The sequence below is a fragment of the Oncorhynchus tshawytscha genome, linkage group LG32 (assembly GCF_018296145.1).
Source record: "Oncorhynchus tshawytscha isolate Ot180627B linkage group LG32, Otsh_v2.0, whole genome shotgun sequence".
Lineage (NCBI taxonomy): Eukaryota > Metazoa > Chordata > Actinopteri > Salmoniformes > Salmonidae > Oncorhynchus > Oncorhynchus tshawytscha.
In genome coordinates this window covers 3,584,887-3,601,919 of record NC_056460.1, presented here as the reverse complement: position 1 = coordinate 3,601,919, position 17,033 = coordinate 3,584,887, and the positions used below count along the sequence as shown (strand labels likewise).

Sequence of the window (17,033 nt, the reverse complement as noted above, 5' to 3'; positions counted from 1 at the left end):
CTGTGTAGCTGTATGTGTCGAACTGCTTTGCTTGATCTTGGCCAGGTCGCAATTGTAAATGAGAACTTGTTCTCAACTTGCCTACCTGGTTAACTAAAGGTGAAATAAAAATAAAACTTCCAGACACAAATGAGACTCTGACCATTTTACTCGACCTAGCAGAGCTGGTTAGGCAGTTTTCATGTTATCCAGAGCGTTGGTGACTGTAACTATGCTGACTGCACCAATTGAATGACGTTTTGTTTTGCCAGCGTTTACTGACACCTGGACATATTCAACGGGTGTTGAGCGCTAGTAAATTCATTATTCTGCTCTCTGGTACTCAGACAAGAGAGCTCTGAAATCAGAGTAGATAGCCAGAGCGAATTTATGAAAGCACCCGAATGTCCATTGAAAACACAACGACTATACCATTTAGCTAAGCTAAGAATGACGGAAATAATCAAGTCAATAAACGTTGGGTAGTTAGCTAGAATATAGTTCATATACTGGCAAGTTTGTATAAGTAGCCAACTAACGTTAGGTAGGTAGTTAACATACCGATACATACTGCTGTAATGATATGTAGTTCGTAAGGACCGTGTAGCTAACTAAGGTCAGGGCGTGACAATGTTCTCTGTTTTTGTTATTTTAGTTAGGTGAGTGTGTGACGAGGGTGGGTATGCTTGTTTTGTCGTGTCTAGGGTTTTTGTATATCTAGTTTTTTTTGTAAGTCTAGGTAATTGTATGTCTATGGTGGCCTGAATTGGTTCCCAATCAGAGGCAGCTGTTTATCGTTGTCTCTGATTGGGGATCCTATTTAGGTTGCCATTTTCCCTTTTGGTTTCGTGGGTTCTTGTCTATGTGTAGTTGCCTGTCGGCACTCGTTTTATATAGTGTCAAGTTCGTTTTGTTTGTTCAGTGTTCTTTAATAAAAGAAGTGTGTATGCTTACCACGCTGCGCCTTGGTCTCCTCCATACAACGAATGTGACAAACATACCGGTACATACTGCTGTAATGATAAGTTATCTGGTTCGTAAGGACAGTGTAGTTAACAAATTATTATCAGTTAACTTACTTTAAAAGTCATTACATTGCTCAACATTTTGTTAACATTTGTCATAATCCATTAAAGAGATGAATTTGTATCGGCTCTCGTCGGACTTGCATATTTTTCACCATTTTCTTCAAATCTGAAAGAAAATTGTGAAGCCACGCCCATTGTGGGATTCTATTTTACATTATAGCCATTACCATATGATTAAATATTATCTGATGTTGGCTGTGTGAAGTATCTGCATTTGTGCACGTGAGCATCATCAGGAGATTAAACAACTGCTTGCTACATCTACTTGCCTGTTTGTGTGTGACAAGAACTGAGTAACATGGTGTGACCTGCATGTTGCAAAACTGTAGATAACAGCCCAGCAGATGCGTTGTCCTTGTATGTGACAATATTGAGCACATGGTGTGGCTTGCTGTATCTTACAAAGTTGTGATAGGGAGGGGTGGTCATCACGAGGTTTAACTGAGATGGAAAATTACTGAACAACACAATAGCAGGAACTGAGCAACTGTTATAACTAGGGGGTGATACCAGAACCGTGAGAATCTATACATCGACAGAGGGTGGACTCCAAGAAGCGCCAAGAGGCGGGGACCAGCCTGAGCAAGTCTAAACCACGCTCATCCTCTACTGTGATAGACATAGTTCCAACCCATCTGTTGGCCTATCACAGCATATGAACAGCTGTTTTCTTACATCCTGTCAGTTCCCTGTTCTGCCCTGCGTGGTATTACAGTGAGCCCGTAAATACGAAAGTTGCATTTGCCATTTATTGCTTAGCTAATAAAAGTACATAGAGTACAATCAGTGACTCAGTGTTATAACTTGTTCTGATACCAGATTCGAATTGACGCAATCCTAACACCATTTCCTGAAGAATTGCATTAGGGGCCCTAAAGTACATTTTCTTTAGAATTGCACTGAAATAGTGTCCACTGCTTGTATACTTCGGATTTTGGCGAATGTAGTACAAGATCTAGGATCTTTAGGCATACTAACTATGACCAACAAGCATACCATATACTCAATTTACTTCACAAATAGTGCGGTTAGTATTCGAACACAGCTCAGGTCTCTGGGCTGCCATTTTGTTTCTGTTTAAATCCTTGGTTTTAAAAAAGCCACAAATCAATCAACCAATCTGCAGTTCAAACAATAACAAAGCTGTCATTCCACCACTGTTTTGGTAATAAGATGATGGGTCTGGAGAAATGTAACTAGTCTCAAATTCATAGACAGACCTATGGATGCCAGGACTGACCACCCATGATATCAGCATTATAGTTTTAACCATGTTGAGGCTATACAGTGTTGGTTTACATTGTTTCCAAAGATTGGGGTTAAAAAAAACTTTTTGGGGGTTCTGATGGGGTACAATAGTTGATCTAAGCTCATGAGGCATGTGTGTATTCTTCAAGGATCAATGGCTATAATTTAAAAAGTAATTTAAAAGTCCAAAATATTGTGGCAATTGCAGATTTCCGCTTTAACACCAAACATCAGTTCAACAACTGCAGAGTTTGTGCTTCTGTATTTAAGACAGTACTTACTAGTGTTAATCAGGGCCCGGTTTCCCAAAAGCATCTTACGACTAAATTCATTGATGGATGCCTTAAGATGCGTTTGGGAAACCGGGCCCAGATATCCAGTTTCCTCCTCTTCTTCCTCCTCCTTTTTTGATGTGACAGTCATCTCCCCCTCCTCTTTCACTCAAACTGCATCCTCCTCTTTCACTCTGAACGCGTCTTCCTCTTCTTTCACTGAAACGTCTTTCTCTTCTTTCACGGCAACAGACTCACCCTCTACTTGTTTTTGCAGGAGGAGAGTAGCTTAGTGACCGCATGGTCGGAGATGTTAGCTAGCTAGGCTAATGCTAACTTAACCAGCCCGCTAGCTGAATAATAACACCGTAAATATTAAATTAAATCGGTTAAAACCTCTTGCACTTAGCCATCCCGGATCCGGGATCGTGAATACAGCCTCAAGCTCATTACCATAACGCAACGTTAACTATTCATGAAAATCGCAAATGAAATTAAATAAATATGCTAGCTCTCAAGCTTAGCCTTTTGTAAACAACACTGTCATCTCAGATTTTCAAAATATGCTTCTCAACCATAGGAAAACAATCATTTGTGTAACAGTAGCTACCTAGCATAGCATTTAGCGTTAGCATTAGCGTTAGCATTAGCAGGCAACATTCTCACAAAAAACAGAAAATCATTCAAATAAAATCATTACCTTTGAAGAACTTCAGATGTTTTCAATGAGGAGACTCTCAGTTAGATAGCAAATGCTCCGTTTTTCCTGAAAGATGATTTGTTTAGGAGAAATTGCTCCGTTTGGTGCGTCACGTTTGGCTACCAAAAAAAACGAAAATTCAGTCTTCAAAACGCCAAACTTTTTTCCAAATTAACTCCATAATATCGACTGAAACATGGCAAACGTTGTTTAGAACCAATCCTCAAGGTGTTTTTCACATATCTCTTCGATGATATATCGTTTGTGGAAGTGTGCTTTCCCCTCTGAATCCCAGGAGAAAATGCCTGCGGCTGAAGATTACGCACCAATTTACACAAAGGACACCGGGCGGACCCGTGGTAAATGTAGTCTCTTATGGCCAATCTTCCAATGATATGCCTACAAATACGTCACAATGCTGCAGACACCTTGGAGAAACGATAGGAAGGGCAGGCTCATTCCCGGCGCATTCACAGCCATATAAGGAGACAATAGAAAACAGAGCTTTGAAAATTCTGCCCATTTCCTGGTTAAAGTATCATCGTGGTTTCACCTGTAGCATGAGTTCTGTGGCACTCACAGATAATATCTTTGCAGTTTTGGAAACCTTAGAGTGTTTTCTTTCCAAAGCTGCCAATTATATGCATAGTCGAGCATCTTTTCGTGACAAAATATTGCGCTTAAAACGGGCACGTTTTTTTATCCATAAATTAAAAGAGCGCCCCCTATATCCAAGAACTAACTAGATGACAGAAGTGGTTTTAAAACACAGTGGCTAATATACACTAAAGCGTGTAAAGAGCTTTATCGGTTCGGCTATTTTGTCTAGCAAGCTACCGAGGTGGCTGACTAACTGTTGCTGCTGTAGTAACCAAAAAAGTGTTAAACAAATCAAAATATATTTTATATTTGAGATTCTTCAAATAGCCACGTTTTGCGTTATTGGCAGCTTTGCACTCTCTTGGAATTCTCTTAACCAGCTTCACCTGGAATGCTTATCCAACAGTCTTGAAGGAGTTCCCACATATGCTGAGCACTTGTTGGCTGCTTTTCCTTCACTCTGCGTTCCGGTTCAGGGAGCCGTCAGTTGGACTCATTCCTCAATGTGTCCACCTGACCCATGAAATAGTCATTAAAGTAATTTGCAATGTCAGGTGGTTTTGAAATTGAATGTTACAATGGGTAGGAATTCAAACATGTCTGCCACTTGTGTTGAATCGAAGTTGTCCATAGATGTTTTCCATCAGCCTAGATTTAGTGATGATAATATCCTTTATTTTGACCTTGGTCACTAGAAGCATTCATTTACAATAACTGGTCTAGCTTGGTCACTAATGTATTTATTTACAATAACTGTTCTAGCTTGGTCACTAGATGTATTTATTTACAATAACTGGTCTAGCTTGGTCACTAGATGTATTCATTTACAATAACTGGTCTAGCTTGGTCACTAGATGTATTCATTTACAATAAGTGGTCTAGCTTGGTCACTAGATGTATTCATTTACAATAACTGGTCTAGCTGGTCACTACATGTATTCATTTACAATAACTGGTCTAGCTTGGTCACTAGATGTATTCATTTACAATAACTGGTCTAGCTTGGTCACTAGATGTATTCATCTACAATAACTGGTCTAGCTTGGTCACTAGATGTATTTATTCACAATAACTGGTCTAACTTGGTCACTAGATGTATTCATCTACAATAACTGGTCTAGCTTGGTCACTAGATGTATTCAACTACAATAACTGGTCTAGCTTGGTCACTAGATGTATTCATCTACAATAACTTTGCTCATCAGACAGATCTGCCCGCTACCTTTTTGGTATCATTACATTGATTCATTACATTTCTCAGCTCATCAATCCCTGGGGCATCGTTTGACCTCTGTCTGTTTTCTTAATGGGGCCTTGCTTATCAACAAAACGTATAAATCATTTCATAAACACACTCAATGCCCTTTCAGGATCATCCTCACTACACACTTCCAGCCATCGCACATTCTGAACCTCATCCATAAATGAGTCCTGACTGAACCTCTTGTAGGGCCTTGGGTAGGTTACCTTAGGATCAGTCTTTGGCATATCAGTCCTGACTGAACCTCTTGTAGGGCCTTGGGCAAATTACTTTGGTATTTGTGTTTTTCTCTTGAGTGTCACCAAGTTCTGATCACCACTGATACAGCTTTAGAATAATGTTCAGCCATGTTGGTAAAAATATGATGAACACAGTTTGATGATGTGGTATCAGACTTAGTAAACATTCTGGTTGGTAGTGCCTCCTTGGGTTATGTTACAACCATTGGCTACAGAAATAAGCTTTTTCCTCAGGTTCATGTCTACTATGTAGATCAGGCCAGGTGAGGAACAGTTCTCCAGGTACATGTCTACTATGTAGATCAGGTGAGGAGCAGTCCTCCAGGTTCATGTCTACTATGTAGATCAGGTGTGGACCAGTCCTCCAGGTTCATGTCTACTATGTAGACCAGGCCAGATGAGGACCAGTCCTCCAGGTTCATGTCTACAATGTAGACCAGGCCAGATGAGGACCAGTCATCCAGGTTCATGTCTACTATGTAGACCAGGCCAGGTGAGGAGCAGTCCTCCAGGTTCATGTCTACTATGTAGACCAGGCCAGGTGAGGACCAGTCCTCCAGGTTCATGTGTACTATGTAGACCAGGCCAGGTGAGGACCAGTCCTCCAGGTACATGTGTACTATGTAGACCAGGCCAGGTGAGGACAGGTCATCCAGGTTCATATCTACTATGTAGATCAGGTGAGGACCAGTCCTCCAGGTTCATGTCTACTATGTAGATCAGGTGAGGACCAGTCCTCCAGGTACATGTCTACTATGTAGACCAGGCCAGATGAGGACCAGTCCTCCAGGTACATGTCTACTATGTAGATCAGGTGAGGACCAGTCCTCTAGGTTCATGTCTACTATGTAGATCAGGTGAGGACCAGTCCTCCAGGTACATGTCTACTATGTAGACCAGGCCAGATGAGGACCAGTCCTCCAGGTACATGTCTACTATGTAGATCAGGTGAGGACCAGTCCTCTAGGTTCATGTCTACTATGTAGATCAGGTGAGGACCAGTCCTCCAGGTACATGTCTACTATGTAGACCAGGCCAGATGAGGACCAGTCCTCCAGGTACATGTCTACTATGTAGATCAGGTGAGGACCAGTCCTCCAGGTACATGTCTACTATGTAGACCAGGCCAGGTGAGGAGCAGTTCTCCAGGTTCATGTCTACTATGTAGATCAGGTGAGGACCAATTCTCCAGGTTCATGTCTACTATGTAGATCAGGTGAGGTCTTCACTTCAAAGCACAAGTCATCCATCCGTGAAGCGTTGAATAACAAATACCTAGCTAGCTAGCGACTCATTCACTCTGTAACCTTGAGTAGACTAGCAAATACCTAGCTAGCTAGCGACTCATTCACTCTGTAACCTAGCATTGAATAATAAATACCTAGCTAGCTAGCGACTCATTCACTCTGTAACCTAGCATTGAATAATAAATAGCTAGCTAGCTAGCGACTCATTCACTCTGTAACCTAGCATTGAATAATAAATAGCTAGCTAGCTAGTGACTCATTCACTCTGTAACCTAGCGGTGAATAACAAATAGCTAGCTAGTGACTCATTCACTCTAACCTAGTGTTGAATAACAAATACCTAGCTAGCTAGTGTTAGATTTGCGTCAATTCGAATCTCGTATAAGGATAAATATGACAATGAGTCACAGATTGTATACTATGTATTTTTTATTAGCTAAGCAATAAGTGGCAAAAGCAATTTTCGTATATACGGGCTCTCTGTCCCACTTCGCAGGGCAAACAGAGAACTGACTTGTTCTTGACAAAGATATTATAAATATACCCTGACAGAAATAGTTCCTGCTTCTGAGGCGGCCTGTCAGATTAGAGACTGGGCGTGGTTTAGATTCACCCAGCCTGTCGTTGATTGTTGGCGTAGAGCTGGTCCCGGCCCCCTAAGCGCTTCAGTTGATAGATGTAACTGTTGCTGTGAATAATATCTATGCGCTCATGCTCGATACCGTTATCTCGCACCTGGCTCCTGTTATCTAACAAAAGACCGTTTGTTCTCGCAACACTACGTTCTGAATGTGCCCCCCCAACTCATTGCACAGTCCTGTCTTCATGTTATTCTGTATTTTTCCATCATGAGAAAGGCCCATGGCCCTGAAACTGTTAACAATGTTTCAAGTCAGCTATGTTGCAAAACACATACATACATCCACACAAGCCAACAGCAGATAATATTCAATCACATATATGGTAATGGGCTAGAGTGCAGAACACAGAAACCTCATACTAGCCAACTAGTTTACCAAAACAGAAAATAGGACTCAGAGGATATATCAACATTATGACCTTGTTTGTGTCCTCCATCTTCACCAGCTGATGGAGAAACCATCTGAAGTACTTCTGGTCAGTTTCACTCTGATTTCAGGACGCAGACTGACCATCTGTAACAGTATAGCTTCCGTCCCTCTCCTCGCCCCAATCTGGGCTTGAACCAGGGACCCTCTGCACAGACAACTGCCTCCCCCGAAGCATGGAACCACTACTTCAAGGGCTCAGAGCGAGTGACATCACCGATTGAACCGCTATCAGCGCGCACCATCGCTAACTAGCTAGCTGACAAAAACAACTTTGTCATATTTTTTTAAAATAGAGTGGTGATCTGCACTTGCTACATCAGTTTGTTCCACGCATGAATGCATTATATGTACCCATTGATTATTGAAGAATATAACTTGTTTCTTGAATTTTGTTCAACCGTCGTACCCCGTCAGAACCCAAACTATAAACTACCCGGTCGGGGCGTTGGGTTTGAGCCTGAAGGTAGGGAGGGACAGTTCCCCTTGCTGCTCCGTAGGCAAACTCCTTGTAGTGTGAGTGTGCGTAGGAGCAGGGTGACATGGGAGAACTTGGGAAGGTTGAACACCAGGCGAGCTGCGGCGTTCTGGATAAATTGATGGCACAAACGGGGAGCCCAGCAAACAATGTTATTCTGGTTAAACAGTGAGAGACTAGTTTATTATGGACTAACCATCTAACAATTTGAATGACACAACTCCTGTTATTCTGGTTAAACAGTGAGAGACTAGTTGGTTAAGGAGTGGGGATTTTTTGACAATTAGGAAATAATATGTAATGTTTTACTCGTACCTCAGCCAGCATTGTGAATGGTTAGGAAATAATATGTCATGTTTTACTCGTACCTCAGCCAGCATTGTGAATGGTGTCTGAGGTGGTGACATACTAGACCATGGCAGTAAACCTGGTCATGCATGAAAGGGCTGGGGTGGTTCTGTGGTTATAAGTTAATGACCTTGGAATACATTTCTGGCCATGCTGGCAGGGTCTGAAGCAAACCCAATGTCCACCTGGCACACTGGTAGGGTCTGAATCAAACCCAATGATAACCTAGCACACTGACAGGGTCTGAATCAAACCCAATGTCCACCTGGCACACTGGTAGGGACGGAATCAAACGCAATGATAACCTGGCACACTGACAGGATCTGAATTAAACTCAATGTCCACCTGCTACACTCTGGGCATAACTTTGCTGTCTCTTTCCATGAAACATGAACACCAAATGCTTGGGAACCTAACAAGTCTTCAGGCAAGGTTACTCATGTGGTTAACTAAACCACCTCTATTAGACTTCACCTCAGTGAGTTTAGGTTGGGGAAACCTTGGAGGAGAGGGCTTTGGACCTCATCTCAGTGAGTTTAGGTTGGGGAAACCACGGAGGTAAGGGCTTTGGACCTCATTTCAGTGAGTTTAGGTTGGGGAAACAACGGAGGAGAGGGCTTTGGACCTCATCTCAGTGAGTTTAGGTCGGGGAAACTGTGGAGGAGAGGGCTTTGAACCTCATCTCAGTGAGTTTAGGTTGGGGAAACCACGGAGGAGAGGGCTTTGGACCTCATCTCAGTGAGTTTAGGTTGGGCGTTGGACCTAGTTCATGTCATTGAGGAGGAGAGAGCAGCTGTAACACAGTACCTGGTCTAGTTCATGACATTGAGGAGAGAGCAGCTGGAACACAGTACCTGGTCTAGTTCATGACATTGAGGAGAGAGCAGCTGGAACACAGTACCTGGTCTAGTTCATGACATTGAGGAGGAGAGAGCAGCTGTAGGAAAATGGTCCAATTCAGCACTTATCAAGAGAACATCCCTGGCCATCCATACTGCCTCTGATCTGACGGACTCACTAAACATAGAACATCCCTGGCCATCCATACTGCCTCTGATCTGACGGACTCACTAAACAGAGAACATCCCTGGTCGTCCATACTGCCTCTGATCTGACGGACTCACTAAACATAAATGCTTCGTTTGTAAATTATGTCTGAGTGTTGGAGTGTGCCCCTGGCTATCCGTAAATAAAAAAACAAGAAAATGGTGCTGTCTGGTTTGCTTAATATAAGGAATTTGAAATGATTCATATTTTTACTTTTGATACTTAAGAATATTTAAAACAAAATAATTTTTGACTTTTACTCAAGTAGTATTTTACTGGGTGACTTTCTATACTTTCCTCAAGTATGACAATTGGGTACTTTTTCCACCACTGATCATGAGTCTAATCTAGTCTCCTTCAGCATGGTTAGCCTCATTATTAGTCTAATCTGGTGTCCTTCAACATGGTTAGCCTCGTTATTAGTCTAATCTGGTCTCCTTTGACATGGTCAGCCTCATTAGGAGTGTAATCTGGTCTCCTTCAACGGGGTAGGCTCATTATGAGTCTATTCCGTTCTCCTTCAACATGGTTAGCCTCATGAGTTTAATCTGGCCTACTTCGACAAGGTTAGCCTAATTATGGATCTAATCTGGTCTCCTTCAACATGGGAGCCTCATTATGAGTCTACTCTGGTCTGCTTCAACATGGTCAGCCTCATTATGAGTCTAAACTGCTCTCCTTCAACATGGGGAGCCTCATTATGAGCCTCATTAATTGTCTGATGAAAAAGAAAACCCACACACTGATCAGTATCAATCAGCCTTTTGTTTTCTTTCAAGTTATTAACTAATGATGAACACACACAAGTTCACAGATGTGAGTGCTTTACCCATTTCTAACAGTATCATTTCAAATGGAGAAAACATCTCAGCAAAATGGAAACAATGTGGGAGGATTAGCCAATCCTGTTTCAGTATCGAAATTACAAACCACATGAATAAGTGCATTGGACACGTCTATGAAGCCAATACTAATCCATCATGTCTGCATTGGACACGTCTATGAGGTCAATACTAATCCATCATGTCTGCATTATTGGACACGTCTATGAAGCCAATACTAATCCCATCATGTCTGCATTGGACACGTCTATGAAGCCAATACTAATCCATCATGTCTGCATTATTGGACACGTCTATGAAGCCAATACTAATCCATCATGTCTGCATTGGACACATCTATGAAGCCAATACTAATCCATCATGTCTGCATTGGAAACGTCTATGAGGTCAATACTAATCCCATCATGTCTGCATTGGACACGTCTATGAAGCCAATACTAATCCATCATGTTTGCATTGGACACATCTATGAAGCCAATACTAATCCCATCATGTCTGCATTGGACACACCTCTGGTCTGATGAAACCAAGATTGAACTCTTTGGCCTGAATGCAAAGCATCAAGTCTGGAGGAAACCAGGCACCATCCCTACGGTGAAGCACGGTGGTGGCAGCATCATGCTGTGGGGATGTTTTTCAGTGGCAGGGACTGGCAGACTAGTCAAGATCGAGGGAAAGATGAACGGAGCAAAGTACAAAGATGTTTCTACTGATGAAGCTCATATCCATATCACGCTGAAATCAATAGAACAGGGGGCAAACAATTAGGGTTCTCCATTAAAATACTCCTACTACAACATTAAAACATTCTACACTGTGACATTTCATTGATATCATGAAACAACTCCTTCATGTATGTATTTTCTGATGTTTGATCAGCGATCTTTTATCAGAGTATCTCTTGTCACATTGATCACAGCTATGAGGTTTCTCTCCTGTGTGTGTTCTCTGGTGTTCAATAAGACGGCTAGATGTAACAAAACTCTTCCCACATTGATCACAGCTATGAGGTTTCTCTCCTGTGTGTGTTCTCTTGTGTACAACAAGACTGCTCGATTTAGTAAAACTCTTCCCACATTGATCACAGCTATAAGGTTTCTCTCCTGTGTGTGTTCTCTGGTGTGATACCAGATTGCTTGACTGAGTAAAAGTCTTCCCACATTGATCACAGCTATAAGATTTCTCTCCTGTGTGTTTTCTCTGGTGTGATAACAGGCTGCCTAAGTGAGTGAAACTCTTCCCACATTGAGTACAGCTAAGAGATTTCTTTCCTGTGTGTGTTCTCTGGTGTACAATCCATTGGCTAGATGTAGTGAAACTCTTCTCACATTGAGTACAGCTATACGGTTTTTCTCCTGTATGTGTTCTCTGATGTATAGTCAGACAGCTAGATATAGTAAAACTCTTCCCACATTGATCACATCTATAAGGTTTCTCTCCAGTGTGAATTCTCATGTGTACTTTTAGTGATTTTAATCTTAAGTAACTTTTCCCACAATCAAAACAGTGGTGAGATTTCTCTCCCGTGTGAATTCTCAGGTGTACTTTTAGTGAATTTGATCTTGAGAAACATTTCCCGCAGTCAGAGCAGCAGTATGGTTTCTCTCCTGTGTGGACTTGCTGGTGTATTTTAAGTTCTGATGAAGATTTGCAACATTTCCCACAGGCAGAGCAGCAAATAGATTTCTTCCCTGTGGGTCTCTGCAGGTGTTTATTGAGGTGTTTTGATCTGGAGAGACTCTTCTCTGCCTCGTCAGCATCATGATGTTGTTGAGGCTCCCCAGAGGATCCACGATAGTCCCGTATCTCTCCTGTGTGAACAACAAGTCAGACTGATGGTTTAAGGCCCACAACAGCAGAAACCCACTGTAAAATGTGATGCCAACAGCGTAGCCATGATGTTGTTCAAACAATTGACGTCTGTAATGAAATTATTCAACAAATGGCTTAAAATGAGCAAAAAGTCATAATTTGTATTGTTTTCACATTAGCTGGGGAATGATGATTGTAGGCTAGAAATAAGTTATTAAAGTTGTTGAAATCCTAAGCAGTGTGCCAGACAACTTTTGGTCTCCAATATAGGCCCCTTACTGTGTTTGCTAAAATTGGCGCACGAGGGCGATGCATACGCAATTTGGTTGCAGAAACTCCTCCATGCTAATGCGGAAACACCAACAGACCTACTGTAGGACCCATAACTTCACCTAACAACAACATAGACCTACTGTAGGACCCATAACCTCCCCTAACAACAACATAGACCTACCCTAGGACCCATAACTTCACATAACAACAACATAGACCTACTGTAGGACCCATACCTTCACCTAACAATAACATAGACCTATGACTACAAATCATTTAATATTTCAGGTGAAACATGGAAACTAAAATGTCTTTGTCATAAAACTGTCTTTACCGACGTAAATGAATGAAGAAGCACTTTGGTTGTTGTTGCCTGTCGTGATGTTTGTCATGTGACTGGCATTCAGAAAATTATTTCCTGGATCAGCTGATGATAGTTGAACATGTGACTAACTAAACAGCTACAGTATTAAGAATGATGTGTAATTATTGAAGAACCGCGTTAATGACAGTATCCATTTGGGCGTTGTCAATAAAGTTAAGGTGACTCTCGGTTAGAACCATTGGATTTTGCAAACCCTGAAATTATTTAGGATTTCTGTGCCCATGAAAAATGTTTTCCCAGCATAGCACAAGGAGACACGAAATGGCACGTAGTTAGAGAGCATTTCAGAGATCTGAATAGAAAAAAAGTGTCCGACAGCAAGACACCAGTATTTAAGTTGAAGTTCACATCATATGACAAGCTTAACATTATGACTATGACTACTGTTCCCTGAAGGAGGGAAACTATGTACAACATACTATGGGAAAATAAAATCATTCCCCAACTGACCCAAACGGATACTAAATGAAATGGCCCATAGCAGACCACCCAGACCTGACCCCGCAAGATGTGTCAGTTTTGTAAATGTATTCACTGTCTTTTGTTTGAAACACTCCTGTCAATGTTGAGTAAGGACGCACACCTGATTATGCATATAGAAGTAGGACTAGTCTACCTGGCCAGTTCGCAAATGTAGGCCTATATATGTGCCCATTTGGGGATGTCTGATAGTATTTCTGATTGTCTTAATGCACCACCACTAATAAGTTGTGGAGCTTCTCAACAAAAAAAAGATTCAGCTTCTCCAACTAATTTTTTCTTCGCCTCAAACAGCAAGTAAACAAAGTCTTATTAGAATCCATTGCGAATGACAATAGTTGCTCGAAGTATTTGTAAAATATTTCCAGCTCTCGCCCTTTCGATAACCACTCAGCACGAAAGGAAACAAATGTAATGCGCTGATCCAGTGGAAATGTCATAAAATACCTGATTACTTCTTATCCTTTGCACAAATAGCTTACAGCGGTGTCTGTCCTAAACTCACTGGAGCGGGAAACCCGAGGGCCCAGAATATTTTAAACAATGTTGCAAACTTGCTACCGCGAGATTCGAGCCAACCCAGTTGATAGAATGTTTCAAGTTCGTTGTACATAGGCCAAGTGCAGCCAATGTAATATATAGAATATTTATTTTTATCAGGATATTTTCTAACTGCAGGCTGCAATGTTTTTATTTGTTGGCTTTATGTAGGCTATTTTTACATAGTTGGCAATGGCAATGAAAGTTACTTTTAGATTTGTACAATTTTCATATTGATTTAGATAGAATGAAGATTAATCACAGACAATGATTTTGAGATACTATTATAAATTCAATCAAACTGTTCCACAAAAATGTGCATATTAAAATCATAACTGGTACGCAAATTGGTAGAAAAGGTAAGACACATTTGCACTCCAAATGTTGGTTGCTGACTGCTTGTGTAGCCTATTACCAGCAACGTCAGAATTTATGAAGGCCAGCAGGACGAGGTGGTTCAGGAAGAGTTTCTTCTCTTCTGGTGAAATGAAAATAAATTGGCTGAATATTATACAATGATAGCTCTAACAATTCGACCCCCACAGGAAATCTTCACTGGCAATTCTAAAATATACTATATATCCTAGAAACCTGGTTAAACTGTCATTATGACATTATGGATGAATTCTAGAATGTACTATATATCCTAAAAACCTGGTTAAACTATAATTATGACATCATGGATGGCCAGTCCTTGTACTCATAGTGTAGTGAATTCAGGGGAGCCCTGAGCTGGACTCAAACCTGGGTTCAGTGACTGTCAAGCCAACACCTTATAACAGTTAAGCCAAGATGTCTTAACTTCTTGATGAGGTCCCTATGAACTTGAGAGTGGTTACATGTCTCCAGCCCCATCACTCAGCTGTTTACCAAACCAAGTCTCTTGGCAGCCATTTTGTTGCTGTTTAAATGCTAGGTTGTCCCTTTAAAAAGCCACAGATCAATCAACCAATCTGCAGTTGAAACAATAACAAAGCAGTCATTCCACAACTGTTTTGGTAATAAGATGATGATGGGCCTGGAGAAATTGAACAGACCTATGGATGCAAGGACTGACCATCCATGATATCAACATTATAGTTTTAACCATGTTGAGGCTGTTGATTTACATTGTTTCTAAACATTGGAGTAAAAAAACTGATTTGGGTTTCTGATGGGGTACAACAGTTGAACTAAGCTCATTGAGGCATGTGTTATATTCTTCAAGAATCATTGGCTATAAATAAATAATTTAAAAGTCAAAATAAGGATGTAGCAATTGCAGATTTCCCCTTTAACACCAAACATTAGTTCAACAACTGCAGAGTTTGTACCTTTGTATTTAAGACAGTACTTACCAGTGGTAATCACGGCCCGGTTTCTCAAAACCATCTTATGGCTAAGTTCATCGTTAGAACCACTGGATGCCTTAAATTTCGTTTGGGAAATCGGGCCCAGATATCCAGTTTCCTCCTCTTCCGATGTGGCCGTAATCTCCCCCTCTTTCACTTCAAAAACTGCATCATACTCTTCTTTTACTGTAACATCCTCCCCCTCCTTCACTCTGAACGCGTCTTCCTCTTCTTTCACCGAAACGTCTTTCTCTTCTTCTTTCCCTGTAACTGCCTCGCTCTCTACTTGTTTTTCTATTGTAACATCCTTCTCTTCCTCCTCTTCTTTTACTGTAACATCCTCCTCCTCTTCTTTCACTCTGAACGAGTCTTCTCCTTCTTTCACTGAAACGTCTTTCTCTTCTTTAACTATAACAGCCTCACTCTCAACTTCTTGTTTTACTGTGACATTATTCTCTTCCTCCTCCTCTTTGACGAGAGCTTCTTTCTCCGTCCAGCAGACATCCTCTTCTTTAGTAGAAGGAGAGTAGCTTAGTGAAGTCATGGTCGGAGATGTTAGCTAGCTAGGCTAATGCTAAATTAACCAGCCCGCTAGCTGAATAATAACAACACAGTAAATATGAAATTAAATCGGATAACTTTAAAACACAGTGGCTAATACCCACGAAAGCGTCTAAAGAGCTTTATTGGTTCAGCTATTTTGTCTAACAAGCTACCGAGGTGGCTGACTAACTGTTGCTGCTGTTGAAAGAAGCGTTCCGTCCATTAGATTATACGTCACACTAGCAGCATTGCCTTAAATTCTCACACCACCATCTGCTGACTGGAGTGGGTAACGCAGTTGAGTAAAATGTAAATGCAGGATGCATGAGTTTTTACTCACCAGTGTAACAACACAGTGTGGTTAAATATTTAGTAAGCTAGTTGTAGTCACGATCTGGTTACCTATAAGTACAAGCTGTTATGTTTTTTGCGTTATTACATATTTATTAACTTATTTTGTGAACTCTTCCAAACTACCTACAATGCAGTATTTCTCAACGTCATATGGATGATCAACTCGGTGCTACTGAGTTTGTATGCCAGTGTAACGGTGTAATGAAGTTACAATTTTAAAAAAATATATTTAACCTTTATTTAACTAGGCAAGTCAGTTAAGAATAAATTATTATTTACATTGACGGCCTACCCTGGCCAAACCCTAACCCAGACGATGCTGGGCCAATTGTGCGCTGCCCTATGCGACTCCAAATCACCGCTTGTTATCACGGCTTGTTATATCACGGCTTGAAGCCTGGATTTGAACTAGGGTCTGTAGTGACGCCTCTAGCACTGAAATGCAGTGCCCTAGACCGCTGCGCTGCTCTTGTGTTTGCGTACCACTCAGTGTAATACACTCAGTGATAAAGATATGGGATTCTGGGTAATCCACAGCAGATTTTTGGAAAATTTGAAATTTGAGTGGTCCTGGGATAGAAATGTATAAAGTTGACATTACATCATACAATCCACGTTTTAAATCATACATTAGCAATTTATGTTTTAGTAACTACTGTTGTTGGTTTGGCGTCAAATAAGCCTCTTTATATGTTATTTTCCGAATCTCAGATTTTCATTTGGGTTTTATGTGAAAGTTCCCTCTTTCAAATTGGAAATTGACTGGAAAATGCATTCTTTGATATTTGGTTAGATGGCGTTATGTATTTCCAAAACGTTGGCTACTTTAATCACCCAAGTAATGAGTGCAAACGATTGGTTTAATTTGAAGTTCTACATTTGAAGTTATTGCTGTTGTA

General features: G+C 41.1%; 1 protein-coding gene across 1 annotated transcript; it reads right to left on the bottom strand.

Moving 5' to 3' along the window:
* Positions 1 to 9,822: 9,822 nt before the first annotated feature.
* LOC112230430 (zinc finger protein 501-like) lies at positions 9,823 to 15,995 on the bottom strand. The gene is made up of 2 exons (XM_024396736.2): positions 15,244 to 15,995; positions 9,823 to 12,227 (listed from the first exon to the last, which is right to left on the bottom strand). Exons 1-2 carry the CDS (start codon positions 15,779 to 15,781, stop codon positions 11,266 to 11,268), a joined length of 1,500 nt encoding a protein of 499 aa, XP_024252504.2. The 5' UTR covers positions 15,782 to 15,995; the 3' UTR covers positions 9,823 to 11,265.
* Between the last annotated feature and the right edge of the window lie 1,038 nt (positions 15,996 to 17,033).

What these genes read in the sequence shown, in the direction of transcription:
- LOC112230430 (XM_024396736.2), bottom strand. Translation starts at nt 15,781, where the DNA reads ATGACTTCACTAAGCTACTCTCCTTCTACTAAAGAAGAGGATGTCTGC. An exon ending in CCGGGCCGTGATTACCACTG is followed by an intron (nt 12,228 to 15,243) that starts GTAAGTACTGTC and finishes TTGTTCACACAG; the next exon opens with GAGAGATACGGGACTATCGT.